The sequence below is a fragment of the Papio anubis genome, chromosome 4 (assembly GCF_008728515.1).
Source record: "Papio anubis isolate 15944 chromosome 4, Panubis1.0, whole genome shotgun sequence".
NCBI lineage: Eukaryota > Metazoa > Chordata > Mammalia > Primates > Cercopithecidae > Papio > Papio anubis.
This window is the reverse complement of record NC_044979.1, coordinates 54,604,075-54,631,309: the sequence shown is the minus strand read 5'-3', so window position 1 is coordinate 54,631,309 and position 27,235 is coordinate 54,604,075. Positions and strand designations below refer to the sequence as shown.

General features: G+C 36.6%; 1 protein-coding gene across 3 annotated transcripts in view; it reads right to left on the bottom strand.

The window, feature by feature from the left end:
- Positions 1–26,152, bottom strand: part of ORC5 (origin recognition complex subunit 5) — an 84,058-nt gene extending 57,906 nt beyond the window's left edge. For all 3 annotated transcript variants that reach the window (XR_004183182.1, XM_009203599.4, XM_003896439.3), the window contains exons 1-8: positions 25,949–26,152; positions 22,200–22,292; positions 18,831–19,031; positions 17,361–17,435; positions 14,801–14,912; positions 7,893–8,023; positions 3,793–3,841; positions 3,613–3,703 (exon numbers count right to left, since the gene is read on the bottom strand). Coding sequence is in view for 2 of the 3 variants with exons in the window: in XM_009203599.4 (XP_009201863.2) it covers positions 3,613–3,703; positions 3,793–3,841; positions 7,893–8,023; positions 14,801–14,912; positions 17,361–17,435; positions 18,831–19,031; positions 22,200–22,292; positions 25,949–26,020 (824 nt within the window). In the remaining variant the exon portion in view is untranslated. The remainder of the gene's footprint in view (positions 1–3,612; positions 3,704–3,792; positions 3,842–7,892; positions 8,024–14,800; positions 14,913–17,360; positions 17,436–18,830; positions 19,032–22,199; positions 22,293–25,948) is intronic.
- Positions 26,153–27,235: the final 1,083 nt, after the last annotated feature.

Here is a 27,235-nt window from a genome sequence, read left to right as displayed (position 1 = left end):
TTTTGCATTTTATCAAGATAACTTTCTGTGTTCTTACTAGCTTTTTATTTTTTATTACTTAGGAAAATAGCTTTGAAAGGGTTAACGTTTTTTAAATCCAGGTAACTTTCTATATTGCTTTTGAAGTCCTTTGATTATCATTCTGGTTAAATGAATGACTACTATTTTACAGTGACCTGTGATCCTGTTTTGACCAGGTGTTTTAAACCTTTTCGCATCTTTGATAGACCTCCCCAGTATCAAAATTCTAAATTAAACATTTTTGACCTAGAACTAACTTTTGGATTTTCTAGCTAGGCCCCTGGAAAGCCACATTGTAAAGATATTAAATGATTAAATTTATTTTGTAAATTGTGTAAGAAGCATTGCCAAATGATAAGTAATACTGGATCTTCTTTTAGTTATATTTATAGGTATGTGATTAATTCAGTGTTCTAAAATTATATAAAACTTAGAGATCTAATGTATCATCAAGTCATAATTGTGGTGATTATATGTATGCTGCAAAAAATAATCAAATTTCCCTGTCAATTTCTGATTATGGTAAACTTTCATCAAATTTTTAACCATGGCTATTTTAAGTTTCTGTCAGCCTACAGTTATTGTTCTGATTTTTATCTAAAATCATTTGCAATCAGATTCATAAAAAAAGATTCTAACAAGTACTCTTAAATACAAGTTTCTAGTAACTTAAAGATCAATGGACTAAATAAAAATCTATGGGAACTCTAATGAAGAAATGATGGGTTCATGAAACTGCTAATCAAGATCAAACAGAACAAAAATTAATTACATGAGACTGAATAACTGATGAGGATGTTTTTATGATTTTTATTTGAAACTTTATCAGTTTTTTGTTTCTTTTTGTTTTCCAGATTTAAGAAAATTTTCTCTCTCTCTCTTTTTTTTTTTGTTGAGACGGAGTCTCGCTCTGTCGCCCAGGCTGGAGTGCAGTGGCTGGATCTCAGCTCACTGCAAGCTCCTCCTCCCGGGTTCACGCCATTCTCCTGCCTCAGCCTCCCGAGTAGCTGGGACTACAGGCGCCCGCCACATCGCCCGGCTAGTTTTTTGTATTTTTTAGTAGAGACGGGGTTTCACTGTGTTAGCCAGGATGGTCTTGATCTCCTGACCCTGTGATCCACCCGTCTCGGCCTCCCAAAGTGCTGGGATTACAGGCTTGAGCCACCTCGCCCAGCCGAGAAAATTTTCTCTCTTAAGCTACCTGTATAGTTTTAGGAAACTGCTAATTAGCAATTTAGTAAAGTATATTTTGTGAACCAAGGTGAAGCATCTGCTTTTTCTCCCTATTTCATCCCTCTAAAATTCAAAAACTATTCATGGGGACTTTTTTTCTCCTTGAAAATATGTTTATTTATTTATAACAGGATGTAATTGGAAACACTGGTTATATTACCAAGACTTTGACTGTCATATCACATTAGAAAACGTGCACAGAATTGCCTGGTTTCAAGGATTCCCAGTCTTACAGTGAGTGAGTAAAAAATGCCACTTCCTGGCAAGCCCAAGAACCTAAAGATTGTAGATATTAAATAAAATCTTAAGTCGACCTTGGTTTGACTTCCTAGACTCAAGAGGTTTTAAAATCTGAGATACCTATGTGATCAACATAGAGAGAAAAGGTTATGTTTCTTAAAAAAAAAAAAAAACCTATAATGCACCTGTTATTAGTTTGTAGCTTTACGCATCGTATTTGAGTTTTTATAATCAACTTGTAGCCTAGACTAGATTCTAAATTCTTCTAGGATCCCCCAATCCAACTTTCTTCTATAAAATTACTAAAAAGGGGAACTACTCTGTTCCTGAAGCCTTATACATTGAAGCTAGATGAATTTTAAGGAACAAACCTTGTACCTGATGTGTGGACCACACAGAAGGGTCAACAAACCACTAAATGCCATAATCAGAGACAGTCAAACTACAAAGCAGAATAAGAAGTCAACAGTTTCATGGTGGAAACAGTTTTTTCGAAGATATTAGAACAAGACTCCACATCATAATGAGACTCTTACTCCTCTTAATGCCTACCATTTTCACTTGATAATGGTATAATTGAAATTTCACAATCAGTAGCTACTGCTGGTAAGTTGACGGAACCTGACCTAAAAGATTCTTTAGTCCATCTAGTGGGCAACTTGGGCAATATCCCTCATATAATTGTAGCTCACTCTGCTTTATTTCAACTCAGTCATATGATACTAGATGATAAAACTGATCTGTATCTATTGGTTACATAAGGAAATGTCTGTGTTACTGCTAATACCACAAGCTGTACCTGAATAAATTCCTCTGGGAAAGCTGAGACCTATATAAACCAAATAAGAAAAGAGGCCACATAGTTAGAAGTCTCATGTAACTCCCTGTGGTCATCTGATTTACTCAGTAGGTTCCCTTTAAGCCGAGGTTCACAGCTCAAAAGCACTATACAAACTAGGATTGTCATATTACTATACATTTTACTTTGTATTTTCTTTTGTAAACTTTGTACTTGTTGCCCATCAAATTTCTGCAGTGGCCAAGTGCGGTGGCCGACGTCTGTAATGCCAGCACTTTGGGAGGCCGAGGCAGGTGGATCACCTGAGGTCAGGAGTTTGAGATCAGCCTGGCCAACATGGTGAAACCCCGTCTCTACTAAAAATATAAAAATTAGTAAGGCATGGTGGTGCAAGCCTGTAATCCCAGCTACTCAAGAGGCTGAGACAGGAGACTTGCTTGAACCCGGGAGGCAGGGGTTGCAGTAAGCCAAGATTGCGCCATTGCACTCCAGCCTAGGCGACAGAGTGAAACTCTGTCTCAAAAAACAATTTCTACAGAAGTACAACTCCTAACAGAACAACGCTGGCCCAAGCACTTTGCAATGATAGCCAACACCTATGGAACAGACAAAATTAAACTTAACAACGGACTCTAGGTAGACTTAGCCACTCCCTTCAAACCTCCCTTGTGGCTAAAAGGGTTTTGACACTGACTCCTAGCCACCATTCACTCCCTTCAACAAGTGACCAGACAACAACCCAGGACAGGTCCGTTCTGGCACCAAGGGACAATAAAAACCTAAATACAGGATGACTGATGAGCAATGCTTTTGGAGAAAAATCTTGATTAAAAGGGGAAAAAGTAAAAGTTGTCAGAATCAAAATGGAGTCACGTGTTAAAAATCCTGACAAACAGAGCCAAGAAAGGCCACGAAGGCTCCTCATGCATAATGCCTGATAAAACGAACTATTACAAAAGACAGAAAAAAAACATAACCTTGTGTAAAGGCTAATGCAATCTTACACAAAAAAATACCTCCTTGAGGACATCTGCCCAGCAACTGCCTGTCCAGCTCTGAACCGAAACAGATCCTTGTGGTGAAGAATAATTATCTCAAAACAATTATGTAATTCACTTCATTCTTCCTTTAAAAACCTTGTCTTCCTTTACCTCCCTGAAGATGCAGAGTTTACTACAGCATGTGCTTTCCCATTGCAATGCCAATTCTCAAACAGGTATCGTTTTCTTTTAGAGTCCCTCTCTCTGTTATTTCAGTTGAGAGAGTATATATCCTGAATAAGATATAAAAAATAGTATGCATACTAAATAGAAAATTACCTTGATACTTCCCTGAGATAAACAGTCTGCATGGCTTTCTTCAAATGAGGTTCAATATTTCTCCACAGTTTGCGAGTATCACGTTCACTTGCTATCCCAAAGGGAAGAAAATTTCAGTAATTTATATCTTGTAAAAACCTTTCTCAAAATAAATATTAATGAGTAAAATTACACAGTTACCTTCTCCTTTAACCACAGGTTCACAATATTTAGGAAAATTAAGTACTGCCTGTAAGTAAAGAAAAAAAAAAGGGAAGAGAAAAGCACTGATCGATCACAATTAGACATTTATTTTTCAAGTAAAATCTGTATTAATATTCAAGAAATTTTACTTAAACACATTTGCTCAAGTCAAATGTAATTATATGTAGTGGCATGCGCCTGTAATCCCAGTTACTCAGGCTGAGGCAGGGGGATCACTTGAGCCCAGGAGATCAAGACTGTAGTGTGCTGTGACTGCACCTGTAAACAGCCATTGCACTCCAGCCTGGACAACATGGTAAGACCCTGATTCTTTCTTTAAAAAAAATGTAATTGTAGCTTATTACTATAACAAAATAGCAAAAATACCAATAATGATAGCACAACACAAAATATTCTTTAATTGGCTAAATTCTGCCTCTGTATACAAAATTAGGAGAATGGAGTGTCTCACCAAAAATACACTTCTTTGGTATATTTTGATACAGCTAATCAGAAGGGTTGCAAGCACAAGAATAGCCCTGAAAAGCTGCTTTTTGTGAGGGAGATTTGCATCTGTAGAGGAAATAAGAAAACAGCAGATGCAAGCAGGCTTTCTCTGATCATCTCCCACCTTGGATCTAGGAAAGACTAACTCTCAAGAAAGAGATTTGAGGGTCTGACACCTTTGAAGGTCTGACAGAGAAACTTAGCACAGGCTACCATCTATTCTTTCTGGAAGTTGCTACCTATGAGGTTTCATTTGCACAACAAGAGTGCCTTCCCTAACCATGTCTTTCCTCCTCTCCCTCCAATAACCTGTTATGCCATGCTCCAAGCCCATTTTCTTTCTGTAGCCTCAGGATGGTATAAAAATTTGAAACAGTTGGCCCCCCTTTCTGCCCCCCACCTTTTGATTCTCATATTTTGTGTAAGGCTCCTGTGCCCATATGCATATTAATAAATTTGTATGCAACAGCTAATGTATGCAGGACTTCATACCTAGGTGAGGGGTTGATAGGTGCAGCAAACCACCATGGCACACATTTTACCTATGTAACAAACCTGCACGTCCTGCACATGTATCCTGGAACTCAATATAAAATTAAATAAAAATTAAAAAATAAATTTGTATGCCTTTTTTCCCATGAATCTATTATTAGTTTGTTTTATAGATTCAAATTACCAAAACTGCAGGGTAAAAATATGAACTTCCCTACAGTAACAAAGCATAATTTGCACTTTTAGGTTATATTTATGTCATACAGAACCATAAAACATATAATGAAAAACCTCAAGCCCAAATAATTAACTGTTATTTTCTAACGTCTGAACATTCTCATCAATTAAACATCATCGAGTTTCGTATGACTCAAAGTATTTGGATTGGCGGCACTACCTGAGATTGTTATAAATCTAAGTTCTTGGCATCATCTCAGGCCTACCAAATCAGAATCTCTGAGGATGAGACCCAGGAATCTATGTTTAACGATCTCTCTAGAAATTCTATGTATTCTAAAGTTTGAGGAGTACTAATTAACTAATTAGAACTACTTATTAGTTTTCTATGAATCAGCATTGGAATTCTACTGAACAGTAGTTTAAGCAAACTGGTTAAAAACATACTGCTTCCATTTATTTTAAAAAATATATATATATATATGTTTGTTCCCAAGTATTTCATATCAAAATAATTCAATGAGTCATAGAAAAAAGATATATATATAAATGTGTAACTATATAAGTAGATAACAGAAAACTACGAACCAAATCATTAATTTCTTCCTATTCTACTTCATAAAAAACAATTATTTAAAGTAGAAAAATCTTCCAAATTTGGTTAATATTAAGTGTAGAGAAGAATCAAGAAGACATTATTCGCTTCAGCCAAACTTCCTTACCATCATTTTAGATTTTCAGATCTAAGCATAGTTTAATAACACTAAAGTGTCATAATGTTAACAGCTACTGGTACACAATTTGGCTTATCAAAATAAACAATTGACCCTTGAACAACATAGGTTTGAACTGTGAAGGTCCACTTGTCCACAGATTTTTTTTTTCAACCAAGTGTAGATCACAAACACAGATCAAAAACATAGTATTCAGGGAATGCAAAACCCATGTGTATGGAGGGCTAACTTTTGTATACTCAGGTTCTGCAGAGTTGATTGCAGGGTTTGAGTGTGCTCAGATTTTGATATACATGGGACTGGTCCTGGAACCAATCCCCCAAGTATACTAAGGGGCAACTGTATTGATTTTCTTTTTGGTGGAAACACTAAAACACTAAAATATGTTTAAGAATTTATGAATAACAGTTAAAAAGGCAGTATCATAAGGTTTGTCAGAGAAAACAAACCTAAATGAGTATCAAAGTAGTACTTTATTTTCTCCTATCTTAAGCTACCTATAGAACTAGCCTCTAAGAAATACAGAAATATCAGTTCATAAAGCATCGTTCTAGAAAAGATCCCTGAAAAGAATATTTTTCAGGCGATTTAATAAACTTTCAAGAAATATGCCCCTTACAAACTTTGAGACAAACACAAACAACACTATATATCTGAAGAAAAAAGGAAAATGAGTATCTTTATTTTTCTGTATTCTATATATAGAGAAAACTAAGAACACTGTGCTATTTTTCTCTAATGTTTAAGGATCCTTTTCTGTATTTATTATTACCAATAGTAGTATAAGACTTAAACCATACTTCACATTTATGAATATGATTTTTAAGAAAGCTGTAACCTTACCCTAAATAAAATCATTCCTCAGTGAAACCCAAAGAACTTTTAAAAATACTATATTTAAATATATATTTCTCTCTTTACATTTTATTTTCCCATAGATATTTTCCCTAAATTTTTTCTTCTTATACTTTATAATCTACTTTGAAATGGCTGCCAGCACAGATTCCCACAGGATTCGAGTGCTAAACAGTGGTAACTGTAAGTTACTTTCCAGTAAAGACAGAGGAGGATTATTTGCTCCTAAGTCCATCTCACCCAGGTGCGTTTTCCTGACCCTCTCCTCTCTGTCTCTTGTGTTACCATTTCCCTCAGAAGCCAGGGATCCCAAGACATCCAATCTCTAGAGGAATGTCAGTGATAAACTGGAACTGGAAAAACAGTTTTGTTTTTTCCTAACTGAGAAGATGTCTGAAATCTACATGCAAATCAGAGGAGCCCTGAAATCTGAAACTTTCAAAAACATACTAAATGTGAGCGTAATTTTAAATAGTTGCCTTCTATGTTCTGTCTCAAACACACACTGAAACTAAGTAACACTTTTCAGGGCAGAAAGAGAAAAAGAACAAAGTGAAGAAAATGTGCTAAGAGACATAGAATCTGTTACTTTGAAAGTGACTGTTTTCCAGCCTCAGATATATTACTATTTTCTGTTAAATGGAGCTAAAATCTTAATTATTAATTAAGGATTTCTAAAAGGGAAACTAGAAATTCTTGTCTCCTTCCTTTCCCATCCCCACAATTAAACAAAAAAGGTCAAAGAAAAATTCAACATCAACATTTTCCAAACTGTCTATGATATATAAACAGCTATTCTAATTGTTAAAAAAAATAAATAAATAAAAAGAACCATCTATACAAAGATTACCAGCTCAGGGTCAGCGGTTAATGAAAGACCTGCAATGAAAGCTTCCGACCATACTCAAATCCATCTAGATTCTAGACCTCAATCACTGCATACATAAAACTTGAACAAAATCTGTTACAAAATATTAACAGAGTTGTAAAACTGCTCAAATTTTTACATCTCTTTTCTGTTATTCCTCATTTTGATTTTAATGGAGTTCTGCATTTTCTGTAATTAGAGAAAAAACAAGGAAGAGTGAGAAGATCTGAGAATGACATTTTTCTGATCAGAACAAGCAAAGTTTGTACTAACCCACAAACATCTACCTTCTTACGGTATGTTAGCCTCAAGAGGCCATATGCAAATTTCCAGAATAAAATTTCAGTTTCTAACCTATCTCACACCATTTCTACATGGAAAATATTGAAAGATATATATACACATATATTTATACACACACACACACACACACATATATATATACAAGCAAAATATTCATTTACCAGATGTCTGAGCTCTTTCAAATCTCGACAAACAGTGTAGAAAACTCCAAGAAGAATGTTAATGTAGGCAGCATAGAAATCAGCTGAATACTCTGGAGGATGATCATGGGACAGGATCTTTTGAAGGTTGCCTGTTCACAGGACACAAAATAACTTGTAATAATTAACACAGCACCCTAATCATATCTTCAAGCATTTTATAACAAAGGTATTAAAAAAAAACCCAAACCCAGCAATAATCAAGGAATAATAAAACTATTACAAGATTAGAATAGAAAAGTGTGATTTGTGATATAATAAAAAATATGTATTTGATCTTCACCCCGGTTCCTGGCACAGAGCTTCTAAAAGCCCTCATAATTTCCTGAATGAGAAGGATAAGAGGAGTATCTTTTGTTACTCATAAGAAGCCCTTTTAAAACATACCTTGATTTATACTAATGAGGTGTTTCTTGATGGGTGATATGGTTTGGCTCTGTGTCCCCACCCATATCTCATTTGAAATTTTCAGTGTTGGAGGAGGGGCCTGGTAGGTGGTGACTGACTCATGGAGCAGACTTCCCCCTCGCTGTTCTTGAGATAGAGTTCTCATGAGATCTGGTTGTTTCAAAGTGTGCAGCAATTCCCCCTTCAGGCTCTCTCTCCTGCTGACTTTGTGAAGATGTGTTTGCTTCCCTTTCACCTTCCAACATGACTGCAAGTTTCCTGAGGCCTCCCCAGAAGCAGAAGCCTGTACAGTGCACAGACTGTGAGTGTATTAAACCTCTTTTCTTTATAAATTTATAAATTACCCAGTCTCAGGTATGTTTATAGCAGTGTGAGAATGGACTAATACAGTGGGCCCCTAGATAGCTTCAGGATGGGGACTGGTTGTCAGAGGAACCAACCAAGTGATTAGAGGCCTGTATTCTCACATACACTGCTGTGAAGAAATACCCATGACTGGGTAATTTATAAAGAAAAGAGGTTTAATTGACTCACAGTTCTGCATGGCTAGTGAGGCCTCAGGAAACTTACAATCATGGTGGAAGGCACTCTTAACAGTGCAGTAGGAGAGAGAATGAGTGCCAGCAGGGGAAATGCCAGACACTTATACAACCAACAGCGCTCGTGAGAACTCAGCGTCTTGAGAGCAGCATGGAGGAACCGCCCCCATGATTCAATTACCTCCCACCAGGTCCCTCCATGACATGTGGGGATTATGGGATTATAATTCAAGATGAGATCTGGGTGGGGACACAAAGCCAAACCATATTAAGGCCCCACCTCCTGTCCTTGGGAAAAGGAGAAGGGCTAAAGATCGAATCCACGACCAATAACCAACAATTTAATCAAATCATGACTATATAATGGCACCTCCATAAAAAATCCTAAATGATGAGGTTCTGAGAGTTTCCAGGATAGTAAATATATCCACATGCTGAGAGGGTAGCACACCTCAGCCCCACAGGGACAGAAGCTCCTAGGCTTGGGACCCCACTGGTCCTTATCCTGTGTACCTGTTCATCTGGCTGTTCATTTGTATCCTTTACAATAAACGGAATAAGTAAAGTTGTTTTCTTGAGTTTGGTGAGCCATTCTAGCAAATTATCAAACCTGAGGAGGGGGTCATGTGAAACCCCAATTTATAACCAGTTTTCAGGAGTACAGGTAGAAACCTGGGACTTAGACTGGTGTCTGAAGTGCTAATATTCTTGTAGGACTAAGTCCTTAACCTGTGAGGTCTGCACTAACTTCTGGTAGTTAGTGTCAGAAGTGAATTGAATTTTAGGACACCCACTTGATATCTAGAGAACTGAAGAATTTGTTGTTGGGTGAACAAAAATACCCCACACATTTGGTGTCAGAAGTGTTTTGAGTAAAAATAATTCTGAAAATGTAATTGAAATTTTGAAACTGACTGTAAAAAAAAATTATTAAATATTAAGACAAATAGAAAACAACGACAGCTAAAGAAAATCTCAAGAACCTTATGACCGGCAAAATCAGTAACAAGGGAAAAAATACTGTAGATTCTAGTTTTTCTTCCTATTAAGTAAATCAACTAGGAAAAAAAAGGGTATAGTACATAAACTGCCAACAAACTAGAAAATGCTCATGTTTTGTAAAATGAAAATAATTAATTTTTTTACAATAATCATCACCTGATCCTAGTCCTTACTTTGTTATTCCCCCTTTTATAAAACATGTTTTCTCCCTACAACTTTGATATCTTTACTCTACTTCTGTTATATCTCAGGCTCTTTATAAAATATCACGTTAAGAGTCCTAACCTTATACTTAACCCTGCTGGAAATAATCATATTTTAGAAACACAGTAAAATTTAAAGAGAAACAACCATATATTATTCAAAATTTCCCAGTCATAATACAGGAATCAATTAGACATTCATTCCTTATCGTAAGATCCTCTGACTTCTTGGTGTAATGGTCTCCTTAGACTTCTTAGTTAAGAGCTCTTTGCGTATGACTAGAACTTTAAACCTAGTTCAGAAGGCTCAAGTTTTTTGCAAAAATTACAGGTAAAAACTCTTCCAGGATATTCTAATCATGTCAATTTCCTTTTGTTTAAGGTTCCCAGTAAGTTAGTATTTTTAGTAAGGCCATTTACCATTGATTTTAATCACTTTTGCGCCTGCGAATCAATTAGACACAGGTACAAGATCAAAAAATATATATAAACGATCTGAAAATTTATAAACAGAAGTTTAGAAATAGCTCTATTAAGGAATATTTAAACACAGAAGTTGACAAAAAAACTTCAAAGCCTAGTTTTATACTTAGAATATTATCCCGAATGGATACTAGATGAGACACTGTTACTGAATTTGCTTTTTTATTTCAAAACTGCTGAAAAAATAAAAATAAAAGCCAAAACTTCCCTTTGGAGTCTATGTACTTTTACATTCTAACAGCAAACTTTAAATATAATGTCACTAAGTTTTTTTAACTAGGCATGGGGAAATAGCTAATATATTGAAAATTTCTAAAAGGTACCAAAAAACTTAGAAACAAAGATATCTACCTATAAAACCTACCAAATAACTGGATGGATGTAAGAAAAGAGAGATGGAGGGAAGAGATAAATGATCACAGAGATGAACAAGCGGGGAAAAACAACAACAACAACAACAACAACAAAAAAACAAGAAAAAACTTCTATAAATGAATGGGTAAGAAAATTTGGAAAACAGTTGAGTCTCCAGCTCAGATTGCACTTCTAAGTACCCCCTGAACATCTCTATCTGGGTATTCCTTATACGTAGCCCTCCATATCCCATAGGAAAGTTGATTAGACGTTATCACTGGCCCATTTCAGCCCTGATGAAAGTCTTATAAGAATCGGAATCCTCACTGTGTTGCTGTAAAAGTAACCTAGCAACTTGTTTACAGACTGCAGACAAAACTCTCAGAGTATAACTCTATAATAAGCAAGTCATGCCAGCTCTAACAGTCTAGGACTATTCAAATTCATGAAAAAAAAAAAAATCCCATCTATATCAGAAAGCTCAAAACAGCATATCATTGAGCAGTAAATAAAGGGTAGGAGAAACCCACTGGTTGGTCTCCTTGGGTCTTAAAATTTCACTATCCAAGTATAGGCAAATGTGCAAAGAAAAGCCACTCCTAAGTTGCAGAGAGACTTCTGCTTCCAGTTGTGAGGGAGTAGGAGCATCCAGAAGTACCCTCCTCTAATAATCAATTAAAAACTGGACACACTATAGAAAACAACTATTTTCAAATATCAAACAAATGGCAGTAACGGACCGTAATACCTTAGAAAAGGTAAACAAATAAGGTGAGTCCTACCATCAGCCAAGCTTTCTAACAAGAGATAATTTTAAGACTGTGGTGCAAGGAGACTTCCAAAAGGAGCTCATTTATCCTAATGTGTTGAGGAGACAGAGACCAGAGCCGAGAGAGCTGAGATAGCTATAATTTGCAGGGCAGTGTATCTGAGGCGAGGAAGCTGTGCCAAAAAAGAGCTCCAGAAATCTGTACAGGGGTTCCCCTCAAGTCTTAGCTTAATACTAATCTGTGTATGCATAGGGTAAAACCCTATAAAGCCATGCAAGAACAATTTTTAGGGAAAAAACAATCATTGGAGAGCTATATGTCAATTCCCGGAATTCACACAGGGCTGTGAATTTTTCATGTTGCCACTAGTCAGAAGGCAGAGACCATGCTAAACACACAGGGCATTCAGTAGAGATTCCAGAAAAACTATGTCTTAGAAGTAGAGCTAAAATTAGCCCTGGTATAATGGCTACTCTGGATCATCTCTCCAAAAAAAGTTTAAAAATAGCCTTAAAAGAGTCAACTGTATCTGTAGGTAATTAAATATGCTAATGAGAAAAAAGTCCAAAACACAATAAAAAACACAATGTCTATAATTCAATAAAAAACTACTAGACACATGAAGAAGCATAACGGATACCTAAGATGGAGAAAAATTAGTTGGAGGGAACAAACCCGAAACAAAAGAGGTAATTGAATTAGTAAACAAGAAAATTAAAACAACTGTTATAAATATGCTCATATGCTCAAGGATATAAAAGAAAACAAAAGCATAATGAGATCAGTAATGAAAATTCTACAGGATGAGATTGGCTGCCCACTAGACACTTGTAAAAAAAAAAAAGCCAGTGAACTGAAAGACATACAAACAAAAAAAAAACCCAAATAAAACACACACACACACACACACACAAAGATTTAAAATTTAAATAAACAGACTTTCAGTAGGACAATATAAAGTGCTCTAACATAATGCAATTATGCAATTACAATGCAATTCCACACAAAAAAGACAGAGAAGAAAAGGTGAGGGGGCAGACAAAATATTTGAAGAAATACTGTCCGAAATTTTTCCAAAGCTGATGAAAATATACACCCACAGACTTAAGAACTCAACAAATCCCCAGCAGGATAAACAATAAAAGTTATTTTCTTTCTTGTCCTGTTATTTTTTTAAAGCCAAAATAATAATATTTAACATCTGAGGTTTATAATAATAGTTGAGGTTTATATTATAGTATTACATGGTTTATAATAAATATAGAAGTAAAATGTAAGACAACAGCAGTACAAATGTTCTTAAGTAGGAAACTGTAATCACTGAAATTTCAGATTGTTATCAGAACATAACTTAATCTATCCAAACTGACACAATAACTAAACCAAAAACCTAATCAAGTACATTATAATTTCTCTAAAGAAAAAATATCCATCACCAAAAGATGAGTAGTCTGCATGAGGTAAAGACCAGAAAACAAGACTTCCAAACTGGGCTCCTAGCCATAACTGCTAAGAGGACAGCTGTCCTTAAAATCAGACACCATATTCCTGAAAATGACATGTTCCAAGTTATTGTGACAGGGTAACACTAACCACTTAGATAATCTCTTTGCCCTGGTTCCACACTTAACCATAATTTCAACTTATCTATTAACGTTCCCCTTCTGAATGGCTTTTTGTCTGACTACGGTGTTTCTGCTTTAAAAAAAAAAAAAACTGAATATGAAAAAGGCCCTAAAATTTAATAATCAGAATTTAACTTGGCTCCATTATTATACACTTTGCAAAAATCTATTATCCTATACTCACTAAAATTACTAAGACCATTTTATTTATTTTTGTCCTCAAACCCTCTATCTATGCTGCTTTGTATCTTTACTTTTTAAATTTTTAAATCTATAAATTTAAATTATAGAATTTTTAAAATTTAATTCTATAATTACTTACATTATTAATTCAACTTGACTGAAATGTATAAAATCTACTTTTTTAACAATTTTCTTAAATTCTAAATAGTTTTTCAGTAATTTTCTTAAATTCTAAATAGTTTTTCAGTACTTAAAATGGGTCATAAAAAAACTGAACTATGAAGAACAGTGCTGACATAGGTACAGAATTTTTTTTTAAAATAAAAATTTAAAAAATTAAAAAAAATTTTTTTAAATAAAAATTTTTTTTTTATCACTTTTCCTCCTACCCTTTATTTTGGGATTTTTATGGATGAGAAATCAATGACATTAAGGACTCCATCTATTTTGGGTTGCTGTTAAAAAAAAAAATTCAGCTAATTAGCTAAGACAGAAGGTGTTATTTGACTGCTGTTCTGGTGAAAACAGACAAAAATGTATTAATCTTAATGTATGTTTACAGCTGATTAGTTCAGAGGGATAGTGTTAATGAGGCCAAGGTCATGGAATGCTATTTTTTTATAGACTGCTAAGCATCTTATACTTCAGAGTTATAATCTCTGAATCCCAAGTATCATCTCTGTATGACAGCCCAGTATTAATCCACAAAGCTATTCAGCAACACAAAAAGCTACTGTGTTCTTTCAAAGACCAAAAGCATCAGGATCTATGAAATTTAAGATTAAATGCAGTCCCCAAGAAAATAAGAAACACAAGGGCTAGTAATTGGTACCATATGAGTTACAGTAAAGAAAATGAGATTTATAAAATCAAAAGATGTAAGCGCAACATGGTATTTAACCCAAGTATACAGTAAATGAAGATTTCAACACACTCTTAATATGCTTTACAAGTCTAGTCTGATTATTCGTACAGATGTCATAATTACACTACATATACATCTTAATGTACTGACTAAAAAAATGAAGATACATTAGCACAAATACGAGTTGCTCATCCAAAAAAAATTAGTAATTATACAATAATCTCTCACAGTTCCAAAGTAAATTTTATAAGTGCAGAAATACAAACATCTTATTTGAGATTGGCAGCAAACCTTAACAGTTTAATCCTTTGATACTCCCATTTGATATTCAAATACTTTATCAAAGTATTTCCATTTGAATATGCTAGTTTGATCTTTCAAACAACAAAAACTATTCTCCTGCATAACATTTGCCAAAACAATGTTTTAAGGTTTACCTATGCTGTAATCAGGGAAATACAAGACAAATGGCTCAAAGCATCCAGTATTTGGACGAAACTTTTCCCAAACAATTTCACTGAGAAAGAGAACAGTCACATTTCTGTCAGCCTGTAAAAGAAAGAAATAAAAGTAACTTTGTATTTAAAAATCTTAATCAGAGCAGTATTTCCATTTGGATTTTTCTTTCAAATAAATCCCCCAAAGTTCTAACCTATAACAAATTATTTGCATATTAATAAACCTTATTTAGAAAACCTAATCAAGGAGTTCATCCATTTGCAAACTGTCACACACCCAAGCTGGAGTGCAGTGGCATAATCACAGCTCACTGTGGCCTCAACCTCCCAGGCATAAGTGATCCTCCTATATCTCTCAAGTAGCTGGGACATGTGCCACCATACCTGACTAAATTCTGTATCTTTTGTAAAGACAGGGTCTCTGTAAGTTACCCAGGCTGGTCTTGAACTCCTGGACTCAAGTGATCTTCCTGACTCAGCCTCTCAAAGTGCTGAAATTACAGGCATTAGCCATCACATTGGGTCTGATTTTTTTAAGAATCTCTGAATTTATTTCTATAGCGGTAAAATAACATGCCCTAATCACAATCCTGATAACAAATTACTGAATTGTTTTTGCTATAAAAATATGATTACCTAAAAGCATTTTATAAAATCAGTTTAAATACATTGAGAGGCTAAAAAGAAGAGGATATTTATCGAGCTGAAAGATTTTAAATTGGTAATGTTCTTATCTATTCATCTGATAAGTACTTTCGGTATATATGATATTCATCATATTTTAAACTTCCTTTTACTTAATTACTTAATATAAAAAAATTAGAAATGCTTTTGCCACATTTCTCTTAAATGAAATACATTTTTAAAAATCAAGCATGGTTCCAGAAATGTCAAAACAATTCTCTTTCCCAGTTCAGCTGAGATTACTCTAAATCTTTTAATTTTCTTCAAACAATTTCTATAATTGAAACTAAAAAATGGTCAAAAGTCCTAATTGTTGTAAAGGGATGTATGACCACCATTACTAGGCATAAGGAGGAAAAAATAGGGTGATCTATACTGGAAAGGCAAGAAGACAATAATGCACTCTGGATACCAGATGGTGAGTTCTAGAGCAAAGCAATAGGAAATAGTGGATGCATATGCAAAAACCCGCAAATACAAATGAAACAAACAAATAAAAGGAAAGGAAATAGGAGACATCTACTCAAAGAAGACAGGTCTTGAGTCTCAGTAATAAAATGTCAAGAGTTAATTAAACCAAGAAAAGCAAGACTGTGTGAGGTTAACTTCCAGAATAGGCCACCAATAGCTACGCTTATTATCCTGTCCTCTCTATACCTCCCCTCCCTCAACTATTACTAAAAGTAAACTTCAGGAGTCGGCCTTGGGCACACAATGATTTCAGTGGCCTCTCTAAACTTCTAGCAGATTCTCAAATTTGAATAATGTATTTAACTTTGAAAGGCAGATATGCTTTAAGCACTTCTTCCCAAGTATTTATTATAATATTACTTAATACTTTAACACATACAAACATAAAATTAGGTAGGTATAAACTGCTTATGCTCAAAGCACTTATAAAATTATAAAACCAAAATAAATTTATAAATACAAACCATAAAACCAATAAAATTTAAATTAATATTAACTGAATATATTGAACAGTACTGTTTCGCTCAAACTAAATCTTTATTCCCTTTGTGAATACAGTGAATATGGTTCCACCTGGAAACAACCACAGCTATTTCTCTCACCAATCTTCCTTATTCAAACTATTACAAAACCCTGTTTTATCTGTGATATTATTTGGCTTTCACCTGACACAAATGCCTAGTAAGTCCACCCCTGTTCTTTTCTTATTGGGCCATGACAATCACAGTAGTATTAATTAGTAACCCTTCACTTAATGTTGTTGATAGGTTCTGGGAAACTGACTTGAAGTGCAACATATAATGAAACCAATTTTTTTCCTCAACAATGTTATAATGAAATGATGCTGAAGGTAAGGAAGAACCTGTTGTAGGCTGTTTCACTTAAAGTTGCAGTTTCCAAGAATCTCCTGAGATGTTAAGTGAGGACTTACTGTACTTTGTGAAGCCAACACAAGAGTAAACTGAAATACAAAAGTAAACTCTGACACTGAGGTTATAAGATAGAAATCCAGATGAGCCAGAATAGCCATGCTATTCTTATTTTAGATTATCCTTATTTTGAAATGCAAAGAAAATTGTAAAATCCTTGAGATTTTAAAGTCTGGCCCTCTGCTATTTATTCTAGCAACATCTAAAAACTTTTAATAGAAAGCAGTAGCTTCATAATTAGAGAGGAAAAGCTAAAATAATTGAAGAATAAATGCTATGAAATCACTAACTGATTTTACTATGAAAAAAATACTGAGCTTTACTGATAAGAGAAATGCAAACTACAATTATATTAAAATACTAATTCTCACCTATCAAATAGCAAAATGAAAAAATTTTACAACACAATCCATTGATTAAGTTGTGGGGAAAAAGCACTCTCTCACATTACTTACCAATTCTTGTAATCTAAGAAATCCAGGCAAAAGATTTGCTTCCATATCTCTTAGATACTCTGCTTTATCTAGAACCTTTAAAAAAAAAAGAAGAAGAAGAAGAAGAAATGCATTTACAAAGCCTTTACAAAATGACATGATTTGATTATGTCCCCCAAAGTTCATGTGTTGGAACTTAATCCCCAGTGCGGCAGTATTGGGAAGTGGAGCTGCATAAAAGACGATTAAGTCATGAGGGCTCTGTCCTCATCAATGAATTAATGTTGTTATCAAAGGAATGGCTTATTGAAAGAATGGCTTTGTTATAAAAGGGACTTCTGCCACCTCTTGCTCTCACCCTTGTCCTCTCTTGTACTTCTACCATTCATCATGAGAGGAGGCAGCAAGAAGGACCTTGCCAGATGCGGGGACCTCAACCTTTGACTTCCTAACCTCCAGAACTGTGAGAAATAAATGTCTTTTCTTTATAAATTACCCAGCACAACTGGCTTTGAAATGTGAAACCGACATGAGATTTGGGAGGGGCCAAGGGTGGAATGGTGTGGTCAGGCTTTGTGTCCCCATTCAAATCTCATCTTAAATTGTAATCTCCATAATCCCCATGTGTCAAGGGAGAGACTAGGTGGAGATAAATGAATCATGGGGGTGGTTCCCCCATACTGTTCTTGTGATAGTGAGTTATCATGAGATCTGACGATTTTATAAGGAGCTTCTCCTTCCTCCCACTTTGTGAAGCAGATGCCTTGCTCCCCCTTTGCTTTCTGCTGATTATAAGTTTCCTGAGGCCTCCCCAGCCATCCTGAACTGTAAGCCAATTAACCTCTTTCCTTTATAAACTATCCAGTCTTGGTTAGTTCTTATCCAATTCCAAAGATGATCATTTTAACATGTCTTCAGAGTAATCAGGCATATTTGTTGCTCTAAAGTCTTCACTACCTTCTATCCACTCCCTAAGAAATTAAATAAAGTGCTTTAGTATAGTTTTCTAGACCTTCCATGATCTGCCCCAACCTATCTTCCAGTCTTCTTTTTCTCCCTTCATACTTTATAACCCACTAAAACTAGACTATTTGGTATTCTCTGGTCTCCATTTTCAGCTGCATGCCTTTACTTATATAATTCTATCTGAAAATCCTCTATTTCAATTTTTTCCTAGAATACTCTGATTCATTTAGGTCTGTCTCAAATGCTAATACCTCATGAAGCTGTATTGGATACACACAGTCAATACTTTGCATCTGGTGACAATCACTTATCACATCCTACATGTAGTCACATGTATGTGTCATACCTTTTCTATTAAATGAAGCTTCCCTTGGATAAGGAATATGTTTAACACATTTCTGTATACAAAAGCATCTGGCACAGAGCACTGTACATAATGAGACTCAAAACAAATACATGAAAATTGATCTAATAAATTATTGGTTTTCAACATAAGAGATGATCTAATCAAATGAAATTACTTACAATATATACAGTCTGATCCTTGAGATTTTCAGCTGCGGTTACTTGTTTAAACAAGCGAACAAAATCATTAAATGTTTCACAGGTTATTTCAGTAGAACATCCATCCTCTGAAGAACTAAGATGATTCAATTTGTTTAAAATTTGTTCCAAAAGCAGCCTCAAGGTAAAGCATTCAACGCAATTCACAAAGACATGTGGGAGCTGAAAACGAAAACCAAAACACTATAAGAAAAGAAGAAAACACATAGACACAATAATGGCTCTGCTGATATTCTCCATTTGCCTTTCTAAATCTACATCCCACCAAACCCACCCCATGCCCCAAGAGCCTGACAGCTACAGAATTACATCACCCAGACTCTCTTACTTTCTGGCTGTGGATGGAGAAGCCAATAGAAAGAACCAGCAGGAGACTAAGGGAGAATGGTGGGACAGAAGTTTGGATATTGATTTCCTTGACTCCCACCATGACCCCTCAGCGGCCCTAGCTTGGCAGTGGATACTCTTTTACCAAAGATCAAGTTGGACAGCCCCTCTTCTAAGGTTACACCTCTTGTAGGGTTCCAGTAACAGCTCCTTTCTATGGTCCCTTCAGGCCTAGAGGTGGTAAAGGCCCTGGTGTACCATCATCCCTTAGTGATTCCCATAAAATGTCCTCAACCTTTATAAAATTGTCCCTTCATTAAACTCTCTTCAATTATTTCTTTCAGCTTGCCATTTCTTTCTTATGGAAATTCAAAGCAAACTTGTACTTTCCTATAAAGAATTCTTATAAAGAAATCAGCCAGGAATGGTGGCTCATGTCTGTAATGCCAAGGCTTTGAGGTCAAGAGTTCAAGACCAGCCTGGGCAATATAGCGAGACTCTGTCTTTGTTTTTTTAAAAAAAAGAAATCTAAGTATATTTGAATGTTAAAATTCTTAATAGGAATTTCACACTTGTAACTTTAATATAATATCCTTGAATAAACTTAAGTCAAAAAAAAAAAAAAGAATTTTAAGAGTTAGAAACCATAGCAATCCTCCTATAAGGACTGTAAGCACTAGCTCTTTACTAGGCATACTGCTCCTGCCTGTAATCTCAGTGCTTTAGGAGGGGTGGGAGGAGCACTTGACCCCAGGAGTTCAAGATCAGCCTGGGAAACACAGTGAGACTCCGTCTTTAAAAAATAAAAAAAATTAGACAGGCCTGGTGGAGTACGTCTGTAAGTCCCAGCTACTTGGGAGGCTGAGGTGGGAGTATCACTTGAGCCCAGGAATTCACGGCTGCAATGAGCTGTGATCATACCACTGTACTCCAACCTGGGCAATAGAGCAAGACTCCATTTCAAAAAACAAACAAACAACTAGCCCTTCATTTAAAAAACTAACAAAATATCAAAATGAGGTAACTCCAGAAGTAATAAGGACACAAACGAGATTTGCTCACAAATACAGTCTATCCTCAAAATAAGATCACAAAAGCAGATTCATTCTGAGGAAGATAACTTGTGGCATTTGGCACAAATAATGGAATTTGTAACTATTTTTAGTGATTTTATAAACTTGTATCCAATAAGGAAGCTTTTCGTTCTCTGAATAGCAGTGTCACTAAAGCCACATTAAACTTACTTGGGGACAGTTTCACCAGCATTTGCTAACTCACTTCACTCTCACTTCTTTACGAACAACAGTCCACAATATCTCTGTTATGAATAGTGTCTCGCTTACAGCATTTGTGCTATCCATGACCTTTAAAGGCAGCATATTCTAAGTGCCTGTCTGAGTCCCTGTATCAGAAGTAGTAACAATAATCATATATTACACTGATTAAGTAGCAGCAGAAACTACAATGTGATAAAAAAAAAAAAAATGGAATGCAGCCCTTAAACATAAAACTTCCTTATTGGGTTTTATTGCTTTTATTCAACACATATTTTGGGGGCGCTTCATTCAGTGGGTTCTGAAATGCAAATGCCTGGACCAAGACCTTGTACACTCAGATTCTGAAGTCTAGTATACAGCCCAGGCATATGTGCTTTTAAAATGCACAGCTGATCTTTGGGATCAAAAGCTGAAATCCACAAGTTAATAAGCTAAAATCCACAAGTTAATATGTGCCAAGTAGTGTGCTTAGTGCTGGGGATAATTTCAAGAAACTCACAATCTAAAGCCAGGGAAACACAAACACAAAATCATAGCTGAGAGGGCTAAATATTATGACAGAATTAAGCACAAGGTGCTAAGGCTGCAAAACAGGGGAGCATCTGATACAGCCTAGAGGATCAGGAAAGACTTTGTAGAATATAAGTAGAAGAAAACCTGGCAAAATAAATAAGCATCTGCCAAGTAACAGGAAGAGCGAGTACAGGAAACCCATTCCAAGTAGGGGAGCAGCATGTGCCATGGCTTGAAAGTAAGAGAGCAGGAACTATACACAGTTCAGTATGCCATCCTAAACACACATCCTTAGAGCTAGAGGACAGGGTTAGCAAGCCAAAGCCTGTGGGCTAGCCACCTGTTTTTGTACATACTGTTGCTTTGAAACACAGTCATGCCCATTCACACAGAGAATGCCCATGGATGCTTTCACAATACAGCAGAGTCAAGTAGGTGAGACAGAAACTACATGGTCCACAAGTACAAAATGTTACTTATCTGCCCCTTAAGAAAAAGACTGCCCATCTCTGGTTTAGGATATGAAAGGGAGTATGGCAATACTCATCAATAATAGCAGCTAACCTTTCTTTATTGAGTGCTTACTACGCACTATGTACTGCAGAAAGCACTTTCCATGTACTAACATTTAATTCTCTTAATCCCAGATGTTGTCACTATGAGCCAACTTTGCAGATGGAGAAAGCACTAACTGGTGAATCCAAAAAGGAACATGAGTCTGCCAGACTCTACAGCCCACTTAACCACTGTGTTATAAAAGATAAATTCAGCTCAGGAAAGGTCTTATACATTGGGCAAATTACTTGAACACTGTCCTGAAGATCTTAAGATTTGCAAGGCCTGGCTGCTGGGTGAAGACTGCAAATAAGAGGCTTACAGAAATACGTGGAAAAAAACAATGGTAAATGTAAATCCTAGCAGCAATGGCTAGGATTAAAGGTAGATGGAGAAATGATTTTAAGAATGTGAAGCAACAGATCAAGTTTATTGATGTGATTTACTAAATGAGGGAAGATGAGGAAACAGTTAAGAAAGTGTAAGTTTGGACAACTGTGTGAATTACAGTAGCTCACTCATGGAGAAAGATAATACGGGAAGAAGAGCAATGTAAAGGTGGTATGTTCAATTTTGTATTTGTGGAGATTCACAATCTTCAGTACCAATATTATACATTAAAGAATGGCAAAGAAATACTTAATATTTTTATTCTTACCTCTAAAGTTTTCAACAACGTTTGTGTTACATAGGTCTTTCCACTGGCAGTATGTCCATAAATAAAAATGGATGGAAAGCTAAAATGATGTCTCTAAGGGGAGAAAAGACAAACACAAATATGAGGCTGCACATGCAAAATAGAAAATAAACACTTACCAACTTGTGAGAAAGTTGTATGTGGAAAAGTAAAATATTCAATCCAAATTCCTAACAGTGAGCATATTGTGGATGAATCAACACACTTTGAACTTACTTGAATTCAACTCTAAGCACTTTCTTTGTTATGAAATTAAAATTTCTGTAACATATTTGGCATATTTTATTATGTACTATATGTTTATATTTTTTATTATTGTACAGGTTTACATATACAAACTTGTATTTTCAACTTTATAGGACATTTAAGAGATTTTTCCAGAATAATTTTGTTCATACTCCATTTTTACATTACTCCTTCTTAAAGACTCTTATCTCCTGGGATGCCACAACTTCACTGTACATTTTAATGCTAGGAAATTAAGTACATATAATCAAAAGATTAAAAGGGATTTCAAGGGTCCTCATTCTTAGGAAAACTTACAGACTACTTCTGAACTATGCACACTCACTAATGCTGGCACTAATGCATACATTAGATCACATAAAACACTAATAAAATCTGCATAGCATTTATTTTAAAATACATACATGCAAGATCTTTCTGCAGTACATTAAGTTAGCAGCTAGATAAAAGTAAACATTGTCAATGGTCTCTCTGGTCTAGTTAATACTACAAATACTTATACTTCATTACTTAAATGAACACTTTCATTAGATACCTACTAAATGCTGAAAACCAAGGGGTACTGAAAAGTACAAATATCAGTAAAAGACATTATCTACTTTGGAGGAAATTACAGTCTACATTTTTAAATAATTATAGGAAAATTGGATCACATTTTTAAAACAATTATAGGAAAACTGAATTACATTTTAAAAATAATTACAGGAAAACTGGATTTTTAAAAATAATACTTTTTTTTTTTTTTTTTTTGAGATGGAGTCTCACTCTGTCATCCAGGCTAGAGTGCAATGGCGCGATCTCGGCTCACTTCAATCTCTGCCTCCTGGGTTCAAGTGATTCTCCTGCCTCAACCTCCTGAGTAGCTGGGATTACAGGTGCGTGCCATCAGGCCCAGCTAATTTTTGTATTTTTAGTTACAACGGGGTTTCACCATTTTGGTCAGGCTGGTCTCGAACTCCTGACCTGGTGATCCACCTGCCTTGGCCTCCCAAAGTGCTGGGATTACAGGTGTGAGCCACTGCGCCCCGGCCTATTTTTCAATAATACATTTTTTTTTTAAATAATTATAAGAAAATGGGATTATGCAATTTCCATGAGGAAGCTGAGTCTCAATTATCATCGATTACAGCAACAGTCACAAACATTTATTACATTCTAGTCACTACGTTAAACATTTCCTTTTACAAGACAAATCAGGAACTCAGATTTACACAGGAAAAAGACTCTAAATGGCATACAGCTATGGCAAAAGCAGCTCAACTGCTAAAAATAAACTAAAAATCTACTGGAAATGAATAGGTAATGTAATACATGAACCCTTTTCTAAAGTTTATATGTAACAATCATATAAATTAACTGGCTCAAAAATTCTGTCTCAGCAGGGTGCGGTGGCTCACGCCTGTGATCCCTACACTTTGGGAGGGCAAGGCAGGCAGATCACTTGAGTTTAGGAGTTCGCCTGGGAAACAGTGAAACCCCATCTCTATGAAAAATACAAAAATAGCCAGGCTTGGTGGCACACACCTGTGGTTCCAGCTACTCGGAGGCTGAGGTGGGAGGATTGCTTGAGCCTGGGAGGCAGAGGCTGCAGTGAGCCAAGATCATGCCACTCCAGCCTGGGAAAGAGAGCCAAACTCTGTCTCAAAAAACAAAAGCAAAAAATTCTGTCTCAAGAATTAAATGCATGTTGCTGAGTATCTCTGCTATCCATTACATGTTGTTGTTGCCTAATAATACCTTATAACATCCTTCTTATTGTGACCTAGAATTATATTGAACTGTTCCACTGTTATTTAACCTTTCACCTTTATAAATCTCGCTAACGTAAACTGCAATAAGCTAGTGCCTGCCACAGTAAAGGTGCTCAGTAAACATTTATTGAACAAATAAATGAGTCTTCTTAAAAACATGAACCCATTTTTTATATTTCTTTCCTATTAGTTCTTTGTATTTCCCACATGCACAGCACCTTGCAGAACTGATAATAAAATATTGTTAAACATAATTTTCATTAAGAGCAAAAGTCAAAAACCCTTCTGTGATCCACCACTAAGTCAATACTACTCATCCCTATTTGCCAATTGTTCTTTTTCAGCAGGAGCATTTCTGGTTGGAGTGATCTGCGTTCCAGAGATGAAATGCAGAGAACATAATCAAGAAAATGCTCCAGTAATAATATAACTATAATTGAAAGCATTATAAATAGAAAATTAATTGAAGATGCAGTTGTTGACCTCTAACTTCCCTAAATAATGCGCCCCTTTAGACAAGGGGAGTACTTTTCCACTAATGCTTCACAGGCCACCTCAAACTGCCATGCAGTATTTCTAGTTGGATGAAAGTACTGTCACGTGTTCAAAGATGGACCACATATACAACAGTGGTCTCATAAGATTATAATACCCTATTTTTGCTGTACCTTTTCTATGTTTAGATACGTTTAGATGCAGACATCACTGTGTTACAACTGCCTATGGTATTCAGTAGAGTTGCACCGCTGTAGAGGTTTATGGCGTAGGAGGAATAGGCTACACCATACAGCCTAGGTGTATAGCAGGCTACACCATCTAGGTTTGTGTAAATACACTTTGTGATATTCACAGGGATTAAATTGCCTAACGATGCATTTCTCAGGACGTATCCCCCTCATTAAGTGACAGCAACACATGACTGTAGTTTAAAAAGCAAACCAAAAGATGGGGATATAGTATGACCCTATATTCTCATTCACTTTCTTCACAGGTAAGATCCAAGTTTGATTAATTCCAATTCTGATTAATGAGTCTGAATCAAAAAGTACATCAAAGACCACCAGAAAATAGTCAAAAATAGGTTAAATTTTGAATTGGTGAATGCTACCCTCTGTCTATTGAAAGGACTCCCTATGTAACTATGTTCATCCAGAGAAGACAAACTCTTCTCTAGCGCATCCTGTGAACTATCAGTTAAGAAGAAAAGTTTACACTAGACCTCTTCGGGACTGTTACAATTCTGGAAAAGTCAGTGAATTTTTAAACCTGAAGCACTGCTTTGCCCCTTAGTGGCCTTGAAAGCAACCACCTCTCTACACTTGACTCACTCCAACTATCACACAGAAACGTGTGAACTTATATTTGAATAAACAACACTCTGCAAACACATCTGTTACATAAATGTCATTGGGCTGGGGTAAGATAAGTAACTTCTAGGAGCTAATGTGGGCAAACTTCTCAAAAGTGTGGCGTGTGTCAAACACGTCTTAGGCAACGTTCTGTAGTGCAGGCCCGTCCTTCTTAGACAGTCTCCTCTTCAATAATCGGAAGAGACTGTGGGTGAAGGTGCAGTACAGAACCACAACACCCCTATTTAACGTAAAAACGGCCTTTTGGCCCTCAATCCAAACACGAAAAAAAAAAATTGGAACAGGTCGTAAGACTACCGAAACGTCTGCCTCCAGGATCTGGAAGACAGTTTAACTACAATACCTCTCCAAACAAGGACTGCAAGGTGGACACTTGAGACTCGCGACAAAGCACCACGTTTTCCAAGTGGGGCATTCTGGCGGGCACCCCGCAGTGGCCAGTGCAGCCAGCCCACAAGTCCCTAGCACAAGCGGGACCCTTTCCCCGGTCTGGCAGCCCGCTCTCCCGCCGGAAACCGGACCCGCAGCGTCGTGGGAGGAGCCGGTGCTGCCCCTCTGCGCAGTGACGACAGCGCGTACGCCGAGCGTCGCCGCCGCTCTAGTCTGACGGCCGGAACCATCGTCTTCTCGCTGGTCCTGTGCCCTCCGCGGCTTTGCGGATTGTTCTGCTTGGTGAGGATTTCGGGCTGCCGCATTTTCCACTCAAAGGCCAAGAAGACGACGTGGAGATGGGCGAATAGGGAAGGGGTGGAAGGGGTTAAGGGGGTCTTGTGGGCCTCCAATGACCTGTGAGCCCCGTGCCTTTAGTTTTCCCGGCTGGAAGCCCCAAGTTTAGACACCTTGAGTGCCTAAGAAGACGGACCGGGAGCTGCGCCCGTTAGAGGGACGTGGAAGGCGGACTTAGAAGACTAATGTTGTCAAAAGATGTTTGTTTTTTTTTTTTTCCCTGACGTCGTTGTGGGAAATTAGTGGCATTGAGTACAAAACAGGGTGTAATGGGGTTTAAAAGCACAGCTTGGAATTAACTATTTTTCGTGCAAGCTTGAAACCAGATGTGGAAGGCCTCTCATTCCTTTTTTTTTTTTTTTTTTTTTTGAGACGGAGTCTCGCTCTGTCACCCAGGCTGGACTGCAGTGGCCGGATCTGAGCTCACTTCAAGCTCCGCCTCCCGGGTTCACGCCATTCTCCGGCCTCAGCCTCCCGAGTAGCTGGGACTACAGGCGCCCGCCACCTCGCCCGGCTAGTTTTTTGTATTGCTTAATAGAGACGGGGTTTCACCGTGTTAGCCAGGATGGTCTCGATCTCCTGACCTCGTGATCCGCCCGTCTCGGCCTCCCAAAGTGCTGGGATTACAGGCTTGAGCCACCGCGCCCGGCCAGGCCTCTCATTCCTAATGGGAGGCAGTCGTAGCGTGTGTTGGTGAGGGTGATAGTAAAAATGGTACTTTTAGCGTTAGGCTTTCACGTGTATTTTTTCGTGGGGCACCTACTAGCAACTAAAAAGTAGAAGATTGTGGAAATAAGATACAGAAGTAGACACGTGCGTGGTGGAAAGAGAGCTTGGCGTCCTGAAACCCCTGGGTTGGGATCACTGACTTAACTGCTGGATAGTGGGACTTTGGAATAGTTGA